This window comes from Loxodonta africana, chromosome 4, assembly GCF_030014295.1.
Source record: "Loxodonta africana isolate mLoxAfr1 chromosome 4, mLoxAfr1.hap2, whole genome shotgun sequence".
NCBI lineage: Eukaryota > Metazoa > Chordata > Mammalia > Proboscidea > Elephantidae > Loxodonta > Loxodonta africana.
Genome location: NC_087345.1, coordinates 13,543,732 through 13,570,675, shown reverse-complemented (window position 1 = coordinate 13,570,675; position 26,944 = coordinate 13,543,732). Strand labels below are relative to the sequence as shown.

The 26,944-nt window shown below is 42.3% G+C and overlaps 1 protein-coding gene across 1 annotated transcript in view; it reads left to right on the top strand.

The window, feature by feature from the left end:
* CACNA1I (calcium voltage-gated channel subunit alpha1 I) overlaps window positions 1-26,944 on the top strand; it is a 190,780-nt gene that overhangs the window by 108,558 nt on the left and 55,278 nt on the right. The window contains exons 6-7 of the mRNA XM_064283506.1: window positions 1,415-1,574; window positions 26,148-26,463. Coding sequence (XP_064139576.1) covers window positions 1,415-1,574; window positions 26,148-26,463 — 476 coding nt within the window. The remainder of the gene's footprint in view (window positions 1-1,414; window positions 1,575-26,147; window positions 26,464-26,944) is intronic.

The window sequence follows — 26,944 nt, the reverse complement described above, 5'->3', positions numbered from 1 at the left end:
CCACCGGGGCCATAAACTGACCGATCTCCTCTTGGTAGGCCATGGACACTTCATTTGCATTGTAGGCTATAGTCAATTTATTTGCATAAAGATATTGACCAATCTCTGCAAGGTGTGTGAAATAGACCAATCACAGGGCAAGCTACGGCCCAGGGCCAAGCAAAAAGTATCAAACCACAGGCTGTTTACAGTTTACCCAGGAAATGTCAGCCAACCTGAACAGAAGTAACAAACCCTATAAAGCAGAAAATTAGGGCAAAGGTAACTCCTCAGAGTTTAGGGGAAAAATCCCCCAAGCTGTTTATCCAAAGAACTCAGGCAAAAGACCACATAAAAGAACTCATTTCACAATGTCCCCTCAGGTCACCCTGTCACCTCCAAGGGACCTCTGTCTCCACTTCCATTTGCCCATTTTCTCCTTGAGTCTCCCATGGCTGATTCATCACAGCTATTTCTCAGTAAGGGAAAAGGCCTTTTCTCCTGGCATCAAGCCAGATCCAAGTCTCTCAACCTATCCATGGTGCTTCTGATGGCAGCTCTGGGCTCTGTCTGGTTCATCATGAGGTGGGGGTGGGTCAGCAGGGTGGTTATGGCCAGTACTGGTGTGTCCTGTCATGGTCGGGGGACTGTGACTGTCCCAGAGATGAAGGGCATTCAGGACATGTGAATTCATTGGGCACTTAATGTGCCTGCCCTGTGCAGGTATTGGGTATACGGAGGTGAGCAGCTGGGTCCCAGGCCTCCAGGTACCTGGGGTAGTGTGTGGAAAGAGCACTGGTCATGGTCTTAGGACACCTGGTTTCAATCCAGACCCTGCCACTCTCTAGCTGTGTGACCTTGGGCAAGTAGCTTCAGTTCTCTGAAAGTCCAGTTGCCTTCTCTGTAAAATAGGGGTGATATTACCAAACTCGGAAACTCTGGTTGCATAGTGGTTAAGAGTTTGGCTGCTAAACAAAAGGTCGACAGTTTGAATCTACCAGGTGCTCCTTGGAAACCCTATGGGGCAGTTCTACTCTGTCCTATAGTATAGCTATGAGTTGGAATTGACTTGACGGCAATGGGTTTGTTTGTTTGTTTTTTATTAGCCTCACAGTGTTGTCATGACTGGAGGAGATCATATTTATGCAAGTACTCAGAAGAGTGCTTGTTACATAAAAGGTGCTCTGTAAACTCCTGCTTGTTCATTCACGATCTAGTGTAAGTGGGGCAGGGCCCAGAGCCATTCCCATGGCCTTTTGGGCTAAGGGCAGGTACCAAGGGGAGGTTCAGTCTGGTGGCCACAGAGCGGGCTGGAAGCAGCAAGCAACCCCTGTCCCTGTGTCCTTCCCTCTCTCTGTCTCTGCCCTCTGTCTGTTTCTCTAACCTTGCTCTCCCCTCTCTCCTCACTGGGACTCTGCTCCCCCTCTCACCCCAGGTATGCGGATCCTGGTGAACCTACTTCTGGACACATTGCCCATGCTGGGGAATGTCCTCCTGCTCTGCTTCTTCGTCTTCTTCATCTTTGGGATCATTGGTGTGCAGCTCTGGGCGGGCCTGCTGCGGAACCGTTGCTTCCTGGAGGAGAACTTCACCATGTGAGTGCAGCCCCTGCCACCAGGTCCCTTCCAGCCAGCCTTACCTGGGGCAGCAGAGTTGCAGAATCTTTTAGGGCTAGAAAGGTCTCCCCAATTGAGCACCTGGTCCCAACCCTTATTTTCAATAGTCCAGAGAGTTTAAGGGATGCACCCAAGGTGAATTGATGGTGAGTCTCCATTTCTCCACCTAAGTGAGCTCTCAAAATTGCTATTGCAAAGCCCCAGGCTAAAATACACCCTTAGATGCTGTCTTTGTTACTTAGTGCCACCAAACAGAATACCACAAGTAGGTGACTTTAAAGAACAGAATTTATTTTCTTACAGGTGTGGAGGCCAAAAGTCCAAACCATGGTCTTGGCATGTTAATTCCTTCTTCAAGCCTGTCCTAGTTTCTGGTGTTTTCTGACAGTCCGTGGCAATCCTTGGCATTCTTTGGCATCCGTCTTCCCCTGTGTGTGTCCTTGTGTCTACTCTGCTCTTTTTATCTCAAAAGTGATTAGGTTTAGAACCCATCCTACTTGGGTATGACCTAATTAACATAACCAAGAGAAGTCTGCTTCCAAACAGGATTGCATCCGCTGAATTAAAAAAAGCCAAACCAAGCCCATTGCCATGGAGTCGATTCCGACTCATAGCAACCCTATAGGACAGAGTGGAACTCCCCCATAATAGGGTTTCCAAGGAGCACCTGGTGGATTCGAACTGCCGACCTTCTGCCATTTAAACATAAACCAAGCTTTGACTCTTGGAGGAGTTGGGCTTAGTTATCTGAAAATATTGACATCTGTAGAATCCCTTCTTGCCCATTTGTGAGGGATAAGTGGAGTCTTATCACACATTTGGGGAGTTCAGGTAGTGCAATGGTTAAGCACTCGGCTACTAACCAAAAGGTCTGTGGTTAGAACCGACCAGCTGCTCCTCGGGAGAGAAGACCTGGCAATCTGCTCCTGTAAAGATTACTGCTTAGGAAACTCTGTGAGGCAGTTCTAATCTATAGGGTCGCTGTGAGTAGAAATCGATTCAACCGCACATAACAACATTACACATTCGAACACACATACAGAAGAATGTTCGTTTTGACACACATTAATGCTCTCCTACTATGCGCCCTGGTAGTTGCTCAGCTGTTAACTGAAAGGTCAGCGGTTCGAACCCAGCAGTGGCTCTGAGGGAGAAAGATGCTCCAGTAAAGATTTACAGCCTCGGAAACCCTGTGGGGCCACTATGAGTCGGAATTGACTCAATAGCAGTGGGTTTCGGTTTACTGTGTGCCGAGGAAGACAGAAATAAAAAAGTGTCCTCATTCATTTTTTCATCGACATTCACCCCCCAGAGGCTCCTCTTGCCTGGAGGGTGCTCAGTGCTGAGGACGAAGATGGAGGACCCCCATTTGGGAGCTCCCTGTGGCTGTGTTGTGTGCCTGTGGAGGACCGAGTGGGCGCTGCACAGGGATAGGCTTACTTTCTTCCCTGCAGCCTGACTGTGGTTGGGGAGCTGAGACAAAACCAGAGAGCACAGTAAGCAGGGTGGGGGCTATTGCTGTGGGGATCTGAGGAGGGTACCCTGTGGGCAAGTGTCGTGTGCACGTGCACGGTGGTGGGGTGTCTCCTTATTCATTGTCTAGCTTTCACGTGCGTACGTGGTGATTGAAAATACCATGGCTTGGGTCAGGCACACTTTAGTCCTCAAGGTGACATCTTTGCTTTTCAACACTTTAAAGAGGTCTTTTGCAGGATTTGCCCAATGCAGTGTGTCTTTTGATTTCTTGACTGCTGCTTCCGTGTGTGTTGATTGTGGATCCAAGTAAAGTGAACCCCTTCACAACTTCAATATTTTCTTCATTTATCATGTTACTTGTGTATACACCGGTGTGGTTCCATCCAGATGAGGCTAGAGCTTACAGCACCGCAGAAGGCTTCCTTCTGCCCCTCCCCAGTTCCTCTCTACCCGCCAAGGTAGCCACTACTTTGGCCTCTATTATTATAGATTAGTTTTTCTTGTTTTTCGTATTTTTCTTTTTTGTGTGTGTGCTTTAACTGAAAGTTTACAGCTCAAGTTAGTTACTCATACAAAAACTTATACACGCACCGCTATGTGACCTTAGTTGCTCTCCCTGTAATATATCAGCATACTCCTCCTTTCCACCGCTTGTTTTCCGTGTCCAGTCAACAAGCTCCTGTCCGTTTCTGCCATCTCATCTCATCTTGCCTCTGGACAGGAGCTGTCCATTTAGTCTCATGCATCTACTTGAACTAAAAAGCACATAAAATATCATTTTATGTCTTATAGTCCAGTCTAATCTTTGTCTGAAGAGTTGGCTTCAGGAATGGTTTTAGTTATGGGTTAACAGAGTCTGGGAGCCATGTCTTTTGGGGTTCCTCCAGCCTCAATCAGACCATTAAGTCTGGTCCTTTTACTAGAATTTGAGGCCTGCATCCCACTTTTTTCCTGCTCCGTCAGGGACTTTCTATTGTGTTCCCCGTCAAGGCGGTCATTGGTGGTAGCCGGGCACCATCTAGTTCTTCTGGTCTCAGGCTGATGGGGTCTCTGGTTTATGTGGCCCTTTTTGTTTCTTGGGCTAAGATTTTCCTTGTGCCTTTGGTGTTCTTCATTCTTCTTTGCTCCACATAGGTTGGGACCAATTGATGCATCTTAGATGGCCACTTTAAAAACCCCAGACACCACTCATCAAAGTGGGATACGGAACATTTTCTTAATAAACTTTGTTATGCCAATTAACCTAGATGTCCCCTGAAACCATGGTCCCAAGACCTCGCCCCGCTATTGTGTCCCTCGAAGTGTTTGGTTGTGTTCAGGAAACTTCTTAGCTTTTGGTTTAGTCCAGTTGTGCTGACTTCCCCTGTATTGTGTGTTGTCCTTCCCTTCACCTAAGATAATTCTTGTCTACTATCTAGTTAGTGACTGCTTCTCTCCCTCCCTCCCCACCCTCGTAACCATCAAAGAATGTTTTCTTCTCTATTTAAACCTTTTATTGAGTACTTATAATAGTGGTCTTATGCAATAATTGTCCTTTTACAACTGACTAATTTCACTCAGCATAATGCCTTCCAGATTCATCCATGTCATGAGATGTTTCATGGATTTGTCATTGTCCTTTATTGTTGCATAGTATTCCATTGTGTGAGTATACCATAATTTGTTTATTCACTCATCTGTCGATGGACACGTAGGTTGTTTCCATCTTTTTGCTATTGTAAACAGTGCTGCAGTGAATATGGGTGTGCTTATATTTATTCGTGTGAGGGCTCTTATTTCTCTAGGACATATTCCAAGGAGTGGGATTGCTGGATCATATGGTAGTTCTATTTCTAACTTTTTAAGGAAGCGCCAAATCGATTTCCAAAGTGGTTGGACCGTTTTACATTCCCACCAGCAGTGTATATGTGCTCCAGTCTCTCCACAACCTCTCCAACATTTATTATTTTGTGTTTTTTGGATTAATGCTAGTCTTGTTGGGGTGAGATGGTATCTCACTGTAGTTTTGATTTGCATTTTTCTAATGGCTAATGATCGTGAGCATTTCTTCATGTATCTATTAGCCACCTGAATATCGTCTCTGGTGAAGTGCCTGTTCATATCCTTTGCCCATTTTTTAATTGGGTTATTTGTCTTTTTGTTGTTGAGGTTTTGCAGTGTCTTGTAGATTTTAGAGATTAGATGCTGATCAGATTTATCTTAGCCAAAAATTTTTTCCCAGTCTGTAGGTTGTCTTTTTGTGAAGTCTTTTCATGAGCATAGGTGTTTGATTTTTAGGAGCTCCCAATTATCTAGTTTCTCTTCTGGCGTTTGTGCATTTTTAGTAATGTTTTGTAGTCTGTTTATACCTTGTATTAGGGCTTCTAGTGTTGTCCCTATTTTTTGTTCCATGATCTTTATTGTTTTAGATTTTATATTTAGGTCTTTGATCCATTCTTAGTTTTTGTGCATGGTGTGAAGTATGGGTCTCATTTCATTTTTTTGCAGATGGATATCCAGATATGCCAGCACCATTTGTTAAAGAGACTGCCTTTTCCACTTTTAACAGACTTTGGACCTTTGGCAAATATCAGCTGCTCGTAGGTGGATGAATTTACATCTGGATTCTCAATTCTGTTCCATTGGTCTATGTTTGTGTTGTTGTACCAGTATCAGCCTGTTTTGACTGCAGTGGCAGTATGATAGGTTCTAAAATCAGGTAGTGTGAGGCCTCCCACTTTGTCCTTCTTCAGTAATGCTTTACTTATCTGGGGCCTCTTCTGTTCCCAAATGAAGCTGGTGATTTGTTTCTCCATCTCATTAAAAAATGTTGGAATTTGGATTGGGATTGTTGTATCTGTAGATCACTTTGGGTAGAACTGACATTTCACAATGTTGAGTCTTCCTATCCATGAGCAAGGTATGTTTTTCCACTTATGTAGGTCTCTTTTGGTTTCTTGCAGTAGTGTCTTGTAGTTTTCTTTTTATAGGCCTTTTACATCTCTGGTTAGATTTATTCCTGTTTTATCTTCTTGGGAGCTATTGTAAATGGTATTGATTTGGTGATTTCCTTTTAGACATTCTGTTTGTTGGTGTAGAGGAATCAAACTGACTTTGATACTTTGCTGAAATCTTCTGTTAGTTCCAGTAGTTTTCTTGTGGATTCTTTAGGGTTTTCTGTGTATAAGATCATATCATCTACAAATAGGGATACTTTTACTTCTTCCTTACCAATTTGGATGCCCTTTATTTCTTTTTCTAGCCTAATTGCTCTGGCTAGGACATCCAGCACAATGTTGAATAAGAGTGGTGATAAAGGGCGTCCTTGTCTGGTTTCCACTATCAAGGGGAATGCTTTCAGACTCTCTCCATTTAGGATGATGTTGGCTCTTGGCTTTGTATAAATGCCCTTTATTATGTTGAGGAATTTCCCTTCTATTGCTTTTTTGCTGAGAGTTTTTTTTTCTTTTTATCATGAGTGGGTATCGGACTTTGTTCAAGTGCCTTTTCTGCGTCAATTGATAAGATCATGTGGTTCTTGTCCATATTTACATGATGGATTACATTGATGGTTTTTCTAATGTTGAACCGCCCCTGCATACCTGGTATGAATCCCACTTGGTCATGGGGAATTATTTTTTTGATATGCTGTTGAATTCTATTCGCTAAAATTGTGTTGAGGATTTTTGTGTCTAAGGTCATGAGGGGTATAGGTCTGTAATTTTCTTTTTTTTTTTGTGGTGTCTTTACCTGGTTTTGGTATCAGTTATGCTGGTTCCTAAAATGAGCTTGGGAGTATTCCATCCTTTTCTATGCTCTGAAACACCTTTAGTAGTAGTGGTATTAACTATTCTCTAAAAGTTTGGTAGAATTCTCCAGTGAATCCATCAGAGCCAAGGCTTTTTTTTTGTTAGAAGCTTTTTGATTACCTTTTCAATCTCTTCGTTTGTTATAGGTTTATTTAGTTGTTCTAACTCTGCTTGTGTTATTTTAGTTTTAGTGTGTTTCTAGAAATTTGTCCATTGCCTCTAGTTTTTCAAATTTGTTAGAGTACAATTTTTCGTAGTATTCTGTTATGATTCTTTCAGCTTCAGTTGGGTCTGTGGTAATATCACCTGTTTCATTTCTTATTCAGGTGATTTGCTTCCTTTCCTGTTTTTCTTTTGTCAGTTTGGCCAATGCTTTATCGATTTTTACTGATCTGTTCGAAGAACCCTCTTGGTCTTGTTAACTCTTTCAGTGGTTTTTCTTTTCTCTATTTCTTTTAATTCTGCTCTAATTTTTATTTTTTGCTTTCTTCTGCTGCCTGAGGGCATCTTTTGTTGCTCTCTTTCTATTTGTTCAAGCTGTAGGGTTAATGTTTTGATTTTGGCCCTTTCTTCTTTTTGGATGTGTGTGTTTATTGCTATAAATTGAGCTCTGAGCACTGCTTTGGTGTGTCCCAAAGGTTCTGGTAGGACGTGTTTTCATTCTCATTTGATTCTGTGAATTTCTTTATTTCGTCCTTAATTTTTTCTATAGCCCAGTAGTTTTTGAGCAGGGTGTTGTTCAATTTCCATGTGTTTGTTTTTTTTCCTTGATTTTTCTGTTACTGATTTCTACTTTTATGGCTACTGTCAGAAGAAATGTTTTGTAATACGTCAGTTCTCTGGAATCTGTTAAAACTGGCTTTGTGGCCTAATATGTGGTCTATTCTGGAGACTGTTCCTTGTGTGTTGGAAAGGAAAGTATGCTTGGCTGTTGTGGGGAGGAGTGTTCTGTATACATCTATGAGATCAAGTTGGTTGATTGTGATATTAAATCTTCTGTGTCTTTTTTTTTTATTAACTTTTATTGAGCTTCAAGTGAACGTTTACAAATCAAGTTAGACTGTCACATATAAGTTTATATACATCTTATTCCATACTCCCACTTGCTCTCCCCCTAATGAGTCAGCAACCAGTCTCTCCTTTCGTGACAATTTTGCCAGCTTCCAACTCTCTCTATCCTCCCATCCCCCCTCCAGACAGGAGATGCCAACACAGTCTCAAGTGTCCACCTGATATAATTAGCTCACTCTTCATCAGCATCTCTCTCCTACCCACTGTCCAGTCCCTTTCATGTCTGATGAGTTGTCTTCGAGGACGGTTCCTGTCCTGGGCCAACAGAAGGTCTGGGGACCATGGCCGCCGGGATTCCTCTAGTCTCAGTCAGACCATTAAGTATGGTCTTTTTATGAGAATTTGGGGTCTGCATCCCACTGATCTCCTGCTCGCTCAGGGGTTCTCTGTTGTGCTCCCTGTCAGGGCAGTCATTGATTGTGGCCGGGCACCAACTAGTTCTTCTGGTCTCAGGATGATATAGGTCTCCGGTTCATGTGGCCCTTTCTGTCTCTTGGGCTCTTAGTTGTCGTGTGACCTTGGTGTTCTTCATTTTCCTTTGCTCCAGGTGGGTTGAGACCAATTGATGCATCTTAGATGGCTGCTTGTTAGCATTTAAGACCCCGGACGCCACATTTCAAAGTGGGATGCAGAATGTTTTCATAATAGAATTATTTTGCCAATTGACTTAGAAGTCCCCTTAAACCATGGTCCCCAAACCCCTGCCCCTGCTCCACTGACCTTTGAAGCATTCATTTTATCCCGGAAACTTCTTTGCTTTTGGTCCAGTCCAATTGAGCTGACCTTCCATGTATTGAGTATTGTCCTTCCCTTCACCTAAAGCAGTTCTTATCTACTAATTAATCAGTAAAAAACCCTCTCCCACCCTCCCTCCCTCCCCCCCTCGTAACCACAAAAGTATGTGTTCTTCTCAGTTTATACTATTTCTCAAGATCTTATAATAGTGGTCTTATACAATATTTGTCCTTTTGCCTCTGACTAATTTCGCTCAGCATAATGCCTTCCAGGTTCCTCCATGTTATGAAACGTTTCACAGATTAGTCACTGTTCTTTATTGATGCGTAATATTCCGTTGTGTGAATATACCACAATTTATTTACCCATTCATCCGTTGACGGACACCTTGGTTGCTTCCAGCTTTTTGCTATTGTATACAGAGCTGCAATAAACATGGGTGTGCATATATCTGTTCGTGTGAAGGCTCTTATTTCTCTCGGGTATATTCCGAGGAGTGGGATTTCTGGGTTGTATGGTAGTTCTATTTCTAACTTTTTAAGAAAATGCCAGATAGATTTCCAAAGTGGTTGTACCACTTTACATTCCCACCAGCAGTGTATAAGAGTTCCAATCTCTCCGCAGCCTCTCCAACATTTATTATTTTGTGTTTTTTGGATTAATGCCAGCCTTGTTGGAGTGAGATGGAATCTCATCGTAGTTTTAATTTGCATTTCTCTAATGGCTAATGATCGAGAGCATTTTCCCACGTATCTGTTAGCTGCCTGAATATCTTCTTTAGTGAAGTGCTTGTTCATATCCTTTCCCCACTTTTTGATTGGGTTGTTTGTCTGTTTGTGGTTGAGTTTTAACAGAATCATATAGATTTTAGAGATGAGGCGCTGGTCGGAGATGTCATAGCTGAAAATTCTTTCCCAGTCTGTAGGTGGTCTTTTTACTCTTTTGGTGAAGTCTTTAGATGAGCATAGGTGTTTGACTTTTAGGAGCTCCCAGTTATCTGGTTTCTCTTCGTCATTTTTAGTAATGTTTTGTATTCTGTTTATGCCTTGTATTAGGGCTCCTAGGGTTGTCCCTATTTTTTCTTCCATGATCTTTATCGTTTTAGTCTTTATGTTTAGGTCTTTGATCCACTTGGAGTTAGTTTTTGTGCATGGTGTGAGGTATGGGTCCTGTTCCATTTTTTTGCAAACGGATATCCAGTTATGCCAGCACCATTTGTTAAAAAGACTATCTTTTCCCCAATTAACTGACTCTGAGCCTTTGTCAAATATCAGCTGCTCGTATGTGGATGGATTTATATCTGGGTTCTCAATTCTGTTCCACTGGTCTATGTGCCTGTTGTTGTACCAATACCAGGCTGTTTTGACTACTGTGGCTGTATAATAGGTTCTGAACTCAGGTAGAGTGAGACCTCCGACTTTCTTCTTCTTTTTCAGTAATGCTTTACTTACCCGAGGCTTCTTTCCCTTCCATATGAAGTTGGTGATTTGTTTCTCTATCCCCTTAAAATATGACATTGGAATTTGGATCGGAAGTGCATTGTAGGTATAGATGGCTTTTGGTAGAATAGACATTTTTACTATGTTAAGTCTTCCTATCCATGAGCAAGGTATGTTTTTCCACTTAAGTATGTCCTTTTGAATTTCTTGTAGTAGAGCTTTGTAGTTTTCTTTGTATAGGTCTTTTACATCCTTGGTAAGATTTATTCCTAAGTATTTTATCTTCTTGGGGGCTACTGTGAATGGTATTGATTTGGTTATTTCCTCTTCGATGTTCTTTTTGTTGATGTAGAGGAATCCAAGTGATTTTTGTATGTTTATCTTATAACCTGAGACTCTGCCAAACTCTTCTATTAGTTTCAGTAACTTTCTGGTGGATTCCTTAGGGTTTTCTGTGTATAAGATCATGTCATCTGCAAATAGTGATAATTTTACTTCCTCCTTGCCAATCCGGATGCCCTTTATTTCTTTGTCTAGCCTAATTGCTCTGGCTAGGACTTCTAGCACAATGTTGAATAAGAGCGGTGATAAAGGGCATCCTTGTCTGTTTCCCGTTCTCAAGGGAAATGCTTTCAGGTTCTCTCCATTTAGAGTGATGTTGGCTTTTGGCTTTGCATAGATGCCCTTTATTATGTTGAGGAATTTTCCTTCAATTCCTATTTTGGTGAGAGTTTTTATCATAAATGGGTGTCGGACTTTGTCAAATGCCTTTTCTGCATCAATTGATAAGATCATGTGGTTTTTGTCTTTTGTTTTATTTATGTGGTGGATTACATTAATGGTTTTTCTAATATTAAACCAGCCTTGCATACCTGATATAAATCCCACTTGGTCGTGGTGAATTATTTTTTTGATATGTTGTTGAATTCTATTGGGTAGAATTTTGTTGAGGATTTTTGCATCTATGTACATGAGGGATATAGGTCTGTAATTTTCTTTTTTTGTAATGTCTTTACCTGGTTTTGGTATCAGGGAGATGGTGGCTTCATAGAAAGAGTTGGGTAGTATTCCATCATTTTCTATGCTTTGAAATACCTTCAGTAGTAGTGGCGTTAACTCTTCTTTGAAAGTTTGGTAGAACTCTGCAGTGAAGCCGTCTGGGCCAGGGCTTTTTTTTGTTGGGAGTTTTTTGATTACCATCTCCATCTCTTTTTTTGTTATGGGTCTATTTAGTTGTTCTACTTCTGAATGTGTTAGTTTAGGTAGGTAGTGTTTTTCCAGGAATTCATCCATTTCTTCTAGGTTTGCAAATTTGTTAGAGTACAATTTTTCGTAATAATCTGATATGATTCTTTTAATTTCAGTTGGGTCTGTTGTGATGTGGCCCTTCTCGTTTCTTATTCGAGTTATTTGTTTCCTTTCCTGTATTTGTTTAGTCAGTCTAGCCAATGGTTTATCAATTTTGTTAATTTTTTCAAAGAACCAGCCTTTGGCTTTGTTAATTCTTTCGATTGTTTTTCTGTTCTCTAATTCATTTAGTTCAGCTCTAATTTTTATTATTTGTTTTCTTCTGGTGCCTGATGGATTCTTTTGTTGCTCACTTTCTATTTGTTCAAGCTGTAGGGACAGTTCTCTGATTTTGGCTCTTTCTTCTTTTTGTATGTGTGCATTTATCGATATAAATTGGCCTCTGAGCACTGCTTTTGCTGTGTCCCGGAGGTTTTGATAGGAAGTATTTTCATTCTCGTTGCATTCTATGAATTTCCTTATTCCCTCCTTAATGTCTTCTATAACCCAGTCTTTTTTCAGGAGGGTATTGTTCAGTTTCCAAGTATTTGATTCCTTTTCCCTACCTTTTCTGTTATTGATTTCTAGTTTTATTGCCTTGTGGTCTGAGAAGATGCTTTGTAATATTTCGATGTTTTGGATTCTGCAAAGGTTTGTTTTATGACCTAATATGTGGTCTATTCTAGAGAATGTACCATGTGCGCTAGAAAGAAAAGTATACTTTGCAGCAGTTGGGTGGAGAGTTCTGTATAAGTCAATGAGGTCAAGTTGGTTGATTGTTGTAATTAGGTCTTCCGTGTCTCTATTGAGCTTCTTACTGGATGTCCTGTCCTTCTCCGAAAGTGGTATGTTGAAGTCTCCTACTATAATTGTGGAGGTGTCTATCTCACTTTTCAGTTCTGTTAAAATTTGATTTATGTATCTTGCAGCCCTGTCATTAGGTGCATAAATATTTAATATGGTTATATCTTCCTGATCAATTGTCCCTTTTATCATTATGTAGTGTCCTTCTTTATCCTTTGTGGTGGATTTAAGTCTAAAGTGTATTTTGTCAGAAATTAATATCGCTACTCCTCTTCTTTTTTGCTTATTGTTTGCTTGATATATTTTTTTGCATCCTTTGAGTTTTAGTTTGTTTGTGTCTCTAAGTCTAAGGTGTGTCTCTTGTAGGCAGCATATAGACAGATCGTGTTTCTTTATCCAGTCCAAGACTCTCTGTCTCTTTACTGGTGCATTTAGTCCATTTACATTCAGCGTAACTATAGATAAATAAGTGTTTAGTGTTATCATTTTGATGCCTTTTTATGTGTGTTGTTGACAATTTCATTTTTCCACATACTTTTTTGTGCCGAGACGTTTTTCTTAGTAAATTGTGAGATCCTCATTTTCTTAGTGTTTGACTTTATGTTAGTTGAGTCGTTACGCTTTTCTTGGCTTTTATCTTGAGTTATGGAGTTGTTATACCTCTTTGTGGTTACCTTAATATTTACCCCTATTTTTCTAAGTAAAAACCTAACTTGTATTGTCCTATATTGCCTTGTATCCCTTTCCATATGGCAGTTCTGTGCCACCTGTATTTGGTCCCTCTTTTTGATTATTGTGATCTTTTACGTATTGACTTCAATGATTCCCTGTTATGAGCATTTTTTTTTAATTAATCTTAATTTGTTTTTGTGATTTCCCTATTTGAGTTGATATCAGGACGTTCTGTTTTGTGACCTTGTGTTGTGCTGGTATCTGATATTATTGGTTTTCTGACCAAACCGTTTCCTTTATTATTTCTTGTAGCTTTGGTTTGGTTTTTGCAAATTCTCTAAGCTTGAGTTTATCTGTAAATGTCTTAATTTCGCCTTCATATTTCAGAGAGAGTTTTGCTGGATATATGATCCTTGGCTGGCAGTTTTTCTCCTTCAGTGCTCTGTATATGTCATCCCATTGCCTTCTTGCCTGCATGGTTTCTGCTGAGTAGTCTGAACTTATTCTTATTGATTCTCCCTTGAAGGAGACCTTTCTTTTCTCCCTGGCTGCTTTTAAAATTTTCTGTTTATCTTTGGTTTTGGCGAGTTTGATGATAATATGTCTTGGTGTTTTTCTTTTTGGATCAATCTTAAATGGGGTTCGATGAGCATCTTGGATAGATATCCTTTTGTCTTTCATGATGTCAGGGAAGTTTTCTGTCAGCAGATCTTCAACTATTTTCTCTGTGTTTTCTGTCCTCCCTCCCTGTTCTGGGACTCTAATCACATGCAAGTTATCCTTCTTGATAGAGTCCCACATGATTCTTAGGGTTTCTCCATTTTTTTTAATTCTTTTATCTGATTTTCTTTCAGCTATGTTGGTGTTAATTCCCTGGTCCTCCAGATTTCCCAGTCTGCATTCTAATTGCTCGAGTCTGCTCCTCTGACTTCCTATTGTGTTGTCTAATTCTGTAATTTTATTGTTAATCTTTTGGATTTCTGCATGCTGTCTCTCTATGGATTCTTGCAACTTATTAATTTTTCCACTATGTTCTTGAATAATCTTTTTGAGTTCTTCAACTGTTTTATCAGTGTGTTCCTTGGCTTTTTCTGCAGTTTGCCTTATTTCATTTCTGAGGTGATCCCTGATGTCTTGAAGCATTCTGTAAATTAGTTTTTTATATTCTGTATCTGATAATTCCAGGATTGTATCTTCATTTGGGAAAGATTTTGATTCTTTTGTTTGGGGGTTGGAGAAGCTGTCATGGTCTGCTTCTTTATGTGGTTTGATATGGACTGCTGTCTCCAAGCCATCACTAAGATATAAAAAATAGTAGTGGTTTATTCTATAATTGCTCGTTGAGTCTTATCTTGTTTTGTTTTCTTTCAGTATACGTGGATGGGCTACTAGATTGTGCTGTCTTGTTTGTTGTAGCCCTTGACTTACTTATGACCTATTACCAGCTGGTTTGGGCTGTTGCCAGATATATATGCCTGAGTGTATTCACTATTCTTGAGTAGAATCTGATTTTGGGTCATCAAGTGTGTGCTGCACCCTAACACCTATCCACCTTGAGAAGTAGTGGTGATAGTTGTGTGCACCAGATTCTATTAGCAGCTGGGGTTCACCCTCCAGGGGGGGCAGGATGCTGACAGGCTTCCCCCAAGTGTCAGTGAGGTAGGTGTGTCTCTATTCCTATAGCATCTTGGTGGGAGGGCACTGCAGCTGTACCTTAGGCCCCCAATGCAAGTACCTCTACTGATTGGTAGGTGTCACCCTCCTTAGACCCCTAAGGCAAGAGGCTAGGTGGTCTGGGGGGAGCTTCAGCCCTCAGTTCCCTGGTGTGGGTCAGTTAGGGCTCTGTTTAATAAGCAGAGATATCAGACCTGGGAAACTTGTTTTTCCAGAAAATCCGCTAAAAAAAAAAAATGCAGTTAGATCCCTATCAGAACTGCCTTTGGATTATAACTGCCACCTTGTTCCCTGTAAGGGTGAAAGTCCGAGATTTGGATCATATATGCTTGGCTGTAGCTCGTTCTGTGTTTTTAGTCCAATTAGGGATGGATTTTTGGTCCCTGGGTTTTTTGTGGTTCCTTCTCTCAGGCCGGAAGAATGGGTTAGGAAAAGACCAAAAAAAATGGAAAAGCAAAGCCACAGCGGAGCCGGAGCCATTCTCCCTCTGGCTCAGGAAATTCCAATGTTAATGAAGCTGCCTGGGAAGGGTGGGGGAGGGTTCAGAGAAATAGGAGAGTAGCACCTCGGTATATAGCCAAAGTTGCTTATCTTGCTTGGAATGACTATTTTATCTGAGATTCCCGAGGGGCGTGTCGCCTATGTGTGCTGGCTGTGTGGAGATTGCCCCCGAGGGTCTGTCCCGCTGAAGCCGTGGTCAGATCCTCTGCTGCCAGTCCAAAGCTCAGCGTCAAGGTTCCCCTGCTGGGACGCTGCACTCCCAGCTCCAAAATCAGTCGCTGCCTCCCGGGGACTTCTCGTCCCGCCAGCCGCGGCACCGCGCCGCCCCCGCGGACTGGCTGGGCCCCCTCCCGGGGTTAGTTCAGGGGAGTAGGGCTGCGCCCCGTGCTTGCACCGTAACAGCGCCCAGTCAAAAGCCCGGCGCCAAGGTTCTCCGGCTGGGACGCTTCACTCCCGGCTCCAAAACCAGTCACTGCCTCCCAGGGACTTCTCCCACCAGCCGCGTCACCATGCCGCCCGCTCGGACCGGCTGGGCCCCCTCCTGGGGTCAGTTCAGGGGGGTAGGGCTGCGCCCCTTGTTTGTGCCGTCACAAGATTTTGAGTTCAGCTCCCCTGGGCCCAGACCTAAGCCCGGTGCCAAGGTTACCTGACTGGGACGCTGGCTCCAGGCTCTGAAAACAGTTGCTGCTTCCTCGTATTTGTTCGTTCTCCGTCTCTAAATCTGTGTTTGTTGTACAGGGTTCGTAGATTGTTATGTATGTGATCGATTCACTTGTTTTTCCGAGTCTTTGTTGCAAGAGGGATCCGAGGTAGCGTCTACCTAGTCCGCCATCTTGGCCCCCGCCCTTCCGTGTCTTTTTGAGCTGCTTTCTGGGTGTTCTGTCCATCACTGAAAGTGGTGTGTTGAAGTTTCCTACTCTTATGGTGGAGCTGTCTGTATTTCTTTTCAATGCTGTTAGAGTTTGTTTTATGTATTTTGGAGCCCTGTTGTTCGGTGCATAATTATTTATTATGGTTATGTTCTCCTGGTGCATTGACCCTTTAATCATTATATAGTGTCTTTCTTTATCCTTTGTGGTGGATTTTGCCTTAAAGTCTATTTCGTTAGAGATTAATATTTCCACTACTGCTCTTTTTTGATCGTTGTTTGCTTGATATACTTTTTTCTATCCTTTGAGTTCTTGTTTGTTTCTGTCTTTAAGTCTAAGGTGTGTGTCTTGTAGGCAGCATATAGACAGATTGTGGTTTTTCTTTTTTTTAACCCATTGTGCCACTTTCTGTCTCTTTATTGGTGCATTTAGTCCATTACATTCAATGTAATTACTTATAGGTATGAGTTTAGTTCTGTCATTTTGATATACTTTTTTCTGTGTTGTTGACAGTGTCTTTGTTCCTGCTTAATTTTCTGTGCTGAGTGGTTTTTCTTTATGTATTTTCTTTTCATCTTTTTCATTGTTGTTGCTTTTGTGTTTGCTGAGTCTTTATGTTTTTCTTGTTTTTTATTTTGATTGTTAGTTTCCGTTATGGTTACCTTAATATTACCTCTATTTTTTAAATTTTAAACCAATCTCTTATTTCTTGATATTGCTTTGACTTCCTCTCCATATGAAAGATCTATGACTACGTTATTTAGCCTGTCTCTGTTTCCCTATTTTCAGTGTTTTAGCTTTTATTTATTTTTGTGGCTTCCCTGTCTGGGTTGATATCTGGTTCTGTCCTGTGTTCCAGTCTTGGGTTGTTATTTGATGCTATTGATTTCTAATCAGAGGACTCCTTTTAGTATTTCTTGTAATTTTGGCTTGGTCTTTACAAATTCCTTAAACTTCTGTTTATCTGGGAATGCCCTAATTTCGCCATTATATTTGAGAGACAGTTTTGCTGGATATATAATTTTCAGCTGGCAATTTTTTTCCTTCAAGGCTTTTTATATGCCATCCCATTGTCTTCTTGCCTGCATGGTTTCTGCTGAGTAGTCAGAGTTTAGTCTTATTGACTTTCCTTTGTAGATGACTTTTTGTTTATCCCTAGCTGCTCTTTAAGTTCTCTCTTTATCTTTGGTTTTGGCAAGTTTGATTATGATATGTCTTGTTGACTTTCTTTTGGGATCTACCTTGTGTGGGGTTTGGTGAGCTTCTTGGATAGATGTCTTCTCATCTTTCACGATATCAGGGAAGTTTTATGCCAACAAATCTTCAACAATTCTCTCTGTAGTTTCTGTTATTGACCCCCACCCCCCGTTCTGGTACTCCAGTCACTTGTAGGTTATTCCTCTTGATAGAGTCTCACTTAATTTTTAGGGTTTCTTCATTAAAAAAAAAAAAAAAGTTCTTTTATTTGATTTTCCTCAAATAAGTTGGTGTTAATTGCTTTATCTTCAATCTCACTAATTCTGACTTCCATTGCCTCAATTCTGCTCCTATGACTTTCTACTGAATAGTCTAACTCAAAAATTTTATTGTTGATTGTTTGTATTTCAGCTTGCTGTCTCTCTATGGATTCCTTGCAGCCTGTTAAATTTGTCATTATGGTCTTGTATAACCATCTTAAATTGCCCAATTGTATTATCTGTGTTTTCCTTGGCTTGTTCTGCATTTCGCCTGATCTCCTTCCTGATCTCTTGAAGAGCTCTGTATATTAATCTTTTAAATTCTATCTCCGGTATTTCCAAAAAGTCATCTTCCTCTGGAAGGTTTCTTGATTCTTTGTTTTGAGAACTTGCTGAAGCCATCATAATCTGCTTCTTTGTGTAATTTGATATTGACTCTTGTCAATTTTATGTTTGCTTACTGTGTCCTAGCTCCTTGTTTTGTTTTGATATGCCCAAATAGATAGGTTGTGTGACCTAGTTTGATTATTGGCATCTTTGAAGCTCTCATGTCCTGTCACCAGGAGGTTAGAGCTGTTACTAGGTCTGTGAGCCCAGGAGTCCGTTTACTTTTCTTGTATGGATTCAGCTCAGGTGTCCAGATAGCCAGTCATCAAGTGTGTAGTGCAGGCTCTCACCTACAGTCCTAGACGGACAGAAGTGATTGGAGTAGGAACAGGTATGTGGCTGCAGTAGGGGCCACACACTGAGCAAGGCAGGGGGCTGACAGCTGCCCCTGAATGTTTGGGAGGAAAGTGTGTCCCTGTTCCCTAAAGCGTGTAGTTGGCTGGGTTTTGCAGCCGGACTATGGGCACCCAATACCGTTGGCTGTAAGGACTGGGAGGCACCACTTATTCTTGGACCCCTGTCACAGGTAGCTAGGTGGTGTGGGCAGAGCCACCAGTCCTCCAGCCCCTGATGTGGGTAGGTGCGGACCCTGCTTAATGGGCAGAGAGTGTCAAATATCACGAATCTACCACTCCCCCTTATAGCTGATATAGTTGAAAATAGGCTTCAGGTATATACCCTGTTGTACTGTGCTAATGAGGGCCTATGCTGTTGAAATGGGCCCATACAGGTCTATGCAGGTGTGAAAGGCATTCGAAGTCCGTGGACCACTTATGCCTGTGCTTAGGCAAAGGGGCTATGCCTTCCCTGAGTTCTCGGCTTAGGGGAACTGATAGATTTTTTTCCCTGTTTGTTAATTTGTTTCTTCTCCGAAGTTGGAAGAATAACTTAGGGTGTGTGATGGGTTCTACTTCTTGCCCAGGGGACTTGGCAGTCGCTGAAGCCAGCCAGGACCAGGTGCAGAGCAGGAGGGGACAGGTAAATGGGAGAGAATTTCTTCCTAAGGGGGGTATTTTTTTGCTCTACACAGTAGACTAGACACATGCACTTATCTTTTGCTGATTGAGCCCGCTTCTGGCTGGTTCTGGAGGGTTGAGCAGACTCTCCGCCGTTTGGTCTGTTCCGAAGTGGAAAATGCATCCTGAGCGCCACTGCTTGCCTCACTGCACACGCCAGGTGTGTCTGCTTCTGTTGTCACATGACCATCCTTCCTTTGTCTCTATGTCACTGCGTAGCTTCTTTTCTTCTACAAGAATGCCAGTCATATGGGATTAGGACTCACCCTACTCTGGTATGACCTCATGGTATCCTAACCGATGGCATCTTCAAATACCCTATTTCCAAACAAGGTTACATTCGTAGGATTAGGGCTAGGTCTTCAACATATCTATTTGGGAGACACAATTCAACCCATAACTGGAGTGATATGATATTCCCCTTTTTTTGTCTATTTCTTTGGATCAGCATACCGTCTGTGAGATTCATCTAAGTTATTATGCATGTTTGTAGTTCTTTCTTTTTCACTGCTGTCAGTATTCCACTGAGCGAATATCCTGCTACTTGCCACATTTATTCAATCTGTATGCTGAGCACATAATCTGAGAAGCTGTACTATATGAAGAAGAACAGGGTATCAGGATTGGAGGAAGTCTCATTAACAACCTGCAATGTGCAGATGACACAACCTTGCTTGCCAAAAGTGAAGAGGACTTGAAGCACTTACTTATGAAGATCAAAGATCACAGCCTTCAGTATGGATTACACCTCAACATAAAGATAACAAAAATTCTCACAACTGGACCAATAAGCAACATCATGATAAACAGAGAAGATATTTAAGTTGTCAAGGATTTCCTTTTACTTGGATCCATAATCAACACCTATGGAAGCAGTAGTCAAGAAATCAAACGATGTATTGCATTGGGCAAATCTGCTGCAAAAGATCTCTTTAAAGTGTTGAAAAGCAAGGCTGTCACCTTGAGGATTAAGGTGCATCTGACTGAAGCCGTGGTATTTTTAATTCCCCCCCCCGTGCATATGAAACCTGGGCAATGAATAAAGAATACCGAAGAACTGATGCCTTTGAATTATGGTGTTGGTAAAGAATATTGAATATACCATTGTCATGGATTGAATTATGTCCCCCAAAAATGTGTGTATCAATTTGGTTAGGCCATGAGTCCCAGTATTGCATGGTTGTCCTCCATTTTGTGATTGTACTTTTATGGTGAGAGGTTTAGGATGGGATCGTAACACCACCCTTGCTCAGGTCACTTTCCTGATCCAAGGTGAAGGGAGTTTCGCTGGGGTGTGGCCTGCACCACCTTTTATCTCTCAAGAGATAAAAGGAAATCGAAGCAAGCAGAGAGTTGGGAAACTCGTACCACCAAGAAAGCAGCACCAGAAGCAGCGTGCATCCTTTGGATACAGGGTCCCTGCACCTGAGAAGCTCCTTGACTGGGGGAAGATTGAGGACAGGGACCTTCTCCCAGAGCCGACAGAGAGAGACAGCATTTCCCTGGAGCCGATGCCCTGAATTTGGACTTGTAACCTATTAGACCGTGAGAAAAAAAAATTCTCTTTGTTAAAGCCATTCACTCGTGGCATTTTTGTTATAGTAGCACTAGATGACTAAGACAGAATTTGGTACTGAGAGTGTGGGGTGCTGCTCTAACAGATACCTAAAATGTGGAAGCGGTTTTGAAACTGTGACTGGATAGAGTTGTGACAGTGGTAGAGGACGAGCGCAGCAGAGAACCTGCAGTGCTAGAGAACCAACAGCAGCAGAACCACGAGACCGGTGCGAGACAGCGCTGGAGCCGGCCCACGGAGTGAGAGAGCTGAGCGACTGTGTGCAGGAGGCTTCCTGGCAGAGTGGGGTGCCTCTGAGCACTTATTGGTGGGGTACTGAGCTTTGGAACACTTGCCCCAGCAGGGCAGATGCAGGTGTGAGGCCGAGGAGCAAGAGGCGAAGAAACCAGGAAACGAAAGCTGAAGAGACAAGGAACCCAAGAAGCTGAGCTGCCTGTCTCAAAAGGTATGGCCATGACCTCAGGGGTTTCAAAAGGTGGAGCCATGGCCTCTGGTGTTTCTAAGGGTGGAGTTGTTACTCAGATGGACTAGGAGAATGGTGCCCCTAAAGCCGAGGGAGCAGAGTTGCTGTCCCAGTGGGCCTGGAAGGCGGAGCTGAAGCCCAGGCCTGCGGGGCTGCCACTCAGAAACCGGAGAGTGTGGCCAATACCTAGAGGCTGAAGGGCAGGGTTATTGTGTAAATTGTCTCAGAGAACAAAGAATTATTTTCAAAGCTTTGAGGGCTAATGTAATATGTTCTACTGACTTGCCTGGTGCCCATTATCCCTTCTTTTCCTCCAGTTTCTGCCATTTGTAATGGAAATGTCTATCTTGTGCCTGTTCTGCCATTGTACCCTTGGAAGCAGATAACTTGTATTCTAGATTTCACAAATCAAGAGAAATTTTTGGATTTTGGATTTGGATTTAAGACTTTTGCTATTCTATGATGAGTTGAATATGTTTTGCATGTTACAAGAATGTGATTTTTTGGGGGGCCAAAGGGTGGAATATCATGGATTGTATTATGTCCCCCCAAAATGTGTGTATCAACTTGGTTAGGCCATGAATCCCAGTATTGTATGGTTGTCCTCCATTTTGTGATTGTAATTTTATGTCAAGAGGATTAGGGTGGGATTTTAACACCACCCTCGCTCAGGTCACCTCCCTGATCCAAGGTGAAGGGAGTTTCCCTGGGGTGTGGCATGTACCGCCTTTTATCTCTCAAGAGATAAAAGGAAATCGAAGCAAGCAGAGAGTTGGGGACCTCATACCACCAAGAAAGCAGCACCAGGAGGAGAGTGCATCCTTTGGACACAGGATCCCTGCACCTGAGGAGCTCCTCGACCAGGGGAAGATTGAGAACAAGGGCCTTCCTCCAGAGCTGACACAGAGAGGAAGCCTTTCCCTGGACCTGATGCCATGCATTTGGACTTGTAACCTACTAGACTGTGAGAAAAGAAATTTCTCTTTTTTAAAGCCATCCATTTGTGGTATTTCTGTTACAGCAGCACTAGATAACTAAGACAACCGTTGACTGTCAGAAGAATAAACAAATCTGTCTTGGAAGAAGTACAGCCAGAATGCTCCTTAGAAGCAGGAATGGCTCATGGACTTTGGACATGTTATTAGGAGGAATCAGTGCCTGGAGAAAGACATCATGCTTGATAAAGTAGAGGGTCATTAAAAAAGAGGAGGACCCTCAATGAGATGGATTGACACAGTGGCTGCAACAATGGGCTGAAGCATAGGAACTATTGTTAGGTTGGCGCAGGACTGGGCAGTGTTTCATTCTGTTGTACTCAGGGTCTCTGTGAATTGGAACCAACTCTATGGCCCCTAACAACCTAACAACAACTGTTGTTTTGAGTGGTTTCTGACTTTTTTGGCTCTTTTCCGTGAATATTCTTGTACATGTCTTTGGATGGATATGTAAAATGGTGGTGTCAGAAGTCTTCTCACTTCACAAGGGGGAGGAAAATTACCATCAGCCCAAGTCTGATTTCTGTGAGGTAGAGGTCAGGTACACCACCACTTTCCAATCTGTTTACCAATTCTGACACCAGTTGTCCCTCCCATAGCACTCTCTACTTTTCTGCCGGGTTCGATAATTCGTTGCAATGGCTACACAGAACTCACAGACAGTATTCATGTTTATGGGATCTATTAGGGAAGTAACAGGTTACAATTCAGGATCAGGATCTGCTTGAAAGTAACAGGAACAATTCAGGAGACAGGATACAGTTCGTCAATTAGGACAGCTTCCAACCCCTTAGCTCCTTCTGAGGGCAGGTAGGCTTTGATCTTGGCCTCTGCCTACTCGGGCCTAGCTGCTGCCCTACTAGGGCCAGTGTTAAAACTCTTTAGTTTGGCTGATACGTGCCCAGAGGCACCCCATTCTTCCAGGAAGCTTCCTACCCTAAGGTTCTCAGCCGTCTTGCCCCATGGGTTGGCAAGCATAGCCTGCCAGTCCTGTGTTGTTGCTGCCTTGTGCTGCTGCCATCTTGTGCAGATGCCATATCCAGTGCTACAGCTCTCTAGCGTTACATCTCTCTGTCCCCTGGGTCTAGGAGGTTCCCAGTGCAGGGACCCTGGGTCCAAAGGACATGTTCTGCTCCTGGCTCTTCTTATTTATGGTAATGAGGTCCCGCTTCAACCTCTGGGATTGGCACTTTTTAAGCCAAGTGGGATGGCAAAACTGATTGATCCCTTGGTGGGCCACAGGCATCTTATTTGCATATCCCAGCCAATCCTGGCAAGAGTTTTACATACCTTTTTTACATAGTCCTACCCAATCATTTAATGGGAGTTACAAGATTATGGCTAGAAGGACCATATAAAAGCAATTTTCTGCACCGCAGATATAAGCCATTTTTTCTTTCGGGTAAATACCCAGGAGTGGTTAAGTGTATGCATATGTTTTCCATAATGATTGCATTAAACACCCACTAGCCACTCGATGGCACTAGGTTTTGGGTTGGCAAAGTATGAGAATTCCAGTTGCTCCATTTCCTTGACAAAACTTGTATTGTCAGTTCTTTTCATTTTAACCATTCTGGTGGGGTGTGCTGGTATCTTATTGTGATTTTAATTTGCATTTCCCTGATGACTAAGGATGATAAGCACCTTTTCATGTATTTGTTAGCCATCTGTATATTCTCTTGTGAAGTGTCTAAGTGTTTTATCCATTTTTAAATTGAATTGTCTTTTTTCTTCCTTGTCTGTCTGTAATAGTTCTTTGCATATTCTGGATATGAGTCGTTTGTTGGATATCTGCATTGCAAATATCTTAGTCCAGTGTGAGTTTTCTGTTTTCACTCTCCTAATGGCATTTTTTTTTTTTTTTAATGAACAGAAGCTTTTAGATACAATGAAGTCCAATTTGTCAATCTTTTCTTCTGTATGTAATGCTTTTTGTGTCCTGTTTAAGAAATCTTTTCCTAACCCAAGGTCATGAAAATATTCTTCAATGTTTTCTTTTAGAAGCTTTCTTTTTTCAGCTTTTACATTTAAGTTTACAACCCATCTAAAATAATTTTTGTACATGTGGTTGGGGTCATAGATTTTATTAAAAAAATATGGATATTCAATTGATTTAGTACCATTTACTGAAAAGCTTTTTTTTTTTTTTCTCTCCACTAAATTGCATTGGAGTTTTTATTAGAAACAGGTGACCCTGTATATTTTTGGGTGGAATGTATATATTTTAATAATTGATGAACGTTGCCAATTTACACTCTAAAATGGTTGTATCGGTTTGCACTTAGACTAACAGGTATGGGAGTCTCTGTTTCCACATACCCTTCCCCTCAATTGAAATTATCAATCCTTAAATATTTGCCATTTAGATGTGTGTAAAATGATCTCATTGTTATTTTTGCTTGCATTTTCCTGTTATTAGTAATGTAAGCATCTTTTCTTATAAGTTGGCCATTTTTATTTCTGCTGAAAATTTTCTGTTCTTATCTTTTTTTTTTTCCTAGTGGATTATCTTTCTTTTTCTTATTGATTTATAGGAGAGTTTTTAATATACTTATATATGTTACATAAATTGCAAATACTTCATTCTGGAAGACAGCAAACTATGGCCTGCAGGCCAAATCGGGCCCACTGCGTTTTTGTAAATACAGTTTTATTGGACTGCACCATGCCCACTTGTTTATCTGTTGCCTACGACCGTTTTCATGTTACTAGAGCAGTGTCGAGTAATTGTGACGGCAACAATGCTGTCTGCAAAAAATATTTGCTATCTGGCCCTTTACAGAAAGTTTGCCCACTTCCGCTTTATCCCAATCTATTGCTTATCATTTTACTTTGTGTGGTACAGTTTGCCTCACAGCAAGTTTACATTCATACATAGTCAATCCTGTAGACCTTTTCCTTTATAAAATTTGGATTTTGTGTCTTATCCAGGAAGGCTTTACCTACCCTAAGTTATCAAAAATATTTCGTAATTTCTTATGATATTTTTGTGTCTATGTCTGCTGCATTTATGTTCTTTAATCAACCAGGAGTTTATTATTTTTAATTTTATAGTATATTTTACCTAACTGAATACATCCAACATATTATTATCTCAATGTGCAATCAGTATAAAAAATTAATAATGATATAATTGGCTTTTTTTTTTTTTGGTTTCAAGTTTTCAAGAAAATTATTTTTGTTTACAGTGTGAGGCAGGGATCTAACTTAATTATTTTCCACATGGATAGCAATTGTCCCAGTGCCATTTGTTTACTAGATCTGTTTTTATAATATATTAAATTCTCCTTTGTACATGGGTTTGTCTATGCACTCTATGGTAGTCCACTAATCTTTCTGTCCCTGTTATAATGTCACAATATATTAATAGTTGTATTTGTAGTTGTATAGTATTTTTCTCTCTAGGTCTTCATTCATCTTTCTTCTTTTTAAAAAATTGTCTTGGCTCTTCTCTCATCTGACTCGTAGTGACCCTATTGGACAGAGTAGAACTGCTCCATAGGGTTTCTCAGGAGCGCCTGGTGGATTTGAACTGCAGACCTTTTGGTTAGCAGTCATAGCGCTTAACCACTATGCCACCAGTGTTTCCTATAGGGTCACTAAGAGTTGGAATTGACTCGACGGCAACGGGTTTGTTTTGTTTTATTCCCTCATCCGGATAAATCGCAGAACCCTCTGGCCAGGTTCCACAGTCGAAAGTCATGTTGGGACTTTGATTGGGATTGCAGTGAATTAATGGATTAACCCTACAGGATGGGCAGGGCGGGCACTTCATCTCTGTTTTACAAATGAGTGAATCAAGGTCCAGAGAGGAGAAATGACCAGCCTAAGGTCACAAAGCTGGGAAGAGATGGGGCAGGCAGAGATGCTGACCCTCATCTGCTGAGTCTATGAAAATTCAGCATTTGTTTATTCAGCACCTACTCTGTGCTGACCAACCAGTGTGTGGGGACTGGGGATACTGGGTGACTAAGACCCAGTCCTTGCCCTACATGAGCTGCTGTCTTTCAAGGGGAGCTGGGCGCATTTGCCCCAGGATCAATAACGGAGGTGTGTGCATAGCACGGGGAGCCCACGATCATTCCTGCTTCAAGGTCAGAGGAGGTTCCCCAGGGAGAGGCACCTTGGAACTCTACTATAATGGATCAGTAGGAGCATTTGTGAGCATGGGTAGAGGTGGGGAAGGTTGCCCCAGGCAGGGGGAACGGCATGTGCAAAGACCTGGAGGCACGAAAGGGCCTGCTGAGCCACCTCTGCCATACTGCAGGCCTCTCCCCTTCAGGTCCTCCTGGCAGTGACCCCTTCCCTTCTCCTCTTTTACCCACTCCCACCCCCTGCACAGACAAGGGGATGTGGCCCTGCCCCCCTATTACCAGCCAGAGGAGGATGATGAGATGCCCTTCATCTGCTCCCTGTCGGGGGACAATGGCATCATGGGCTGCCACGAGATCCCCCCGCTCAAGGAACAGGGCCGAGAGTGCTGCCTGTCCAAGGATGACGTCTACGACTTTGGGGCAGGGCGCCAGGACCTCAACGCCAGTGGCCTCTGTGTCAATTGGAACCGCTACTACAATGTGTGCCGCACGGGCAGCGCCAACCCGCACAAAGGTGCCATCAACTTTGACAACATTGGCTACGCCTGGATTGTCATCTTCCAGGTGAGGCCACTCAGGCCCGGGACCCCACTTAGAGGGCAGGGATGCAGGGTGACCCTTGTGTGCTGGCAGGGCTCGGTGCTAAGTATTTACCACCCCATTTCATTTGAATCTGCTCAACTTGCTGGCACAATAGGCATTGTCATGCCCACTTTATAGATAGAGAAACTGAGGTTCAAAGAAAGGAAGTGAGCTACTTGGCCAAGGGTCATGTGACTATTAAATGGCCACATCTGGATTTTAACTTAGGTCTGGGTGACTCGAAAGCCTAAGCTCTTTGAGGACTCCTATGTTGCTTGGGGGCATGTGGGTCCCAGCAGGGAGGTCTGTTCACAGAGGGGTAGGACTGGAGCTCTGTTGGAGGGCTGGCCAGAGCAAGGCAGGGGCCATGGAGAGGAGGGGCATTCCTGGTGGAGGTGACAGCCTGCTAAAGGGCCTGGGTATAGGAAGGCCACAGGGACATGCAGGGAGCACTGAGGAGCTC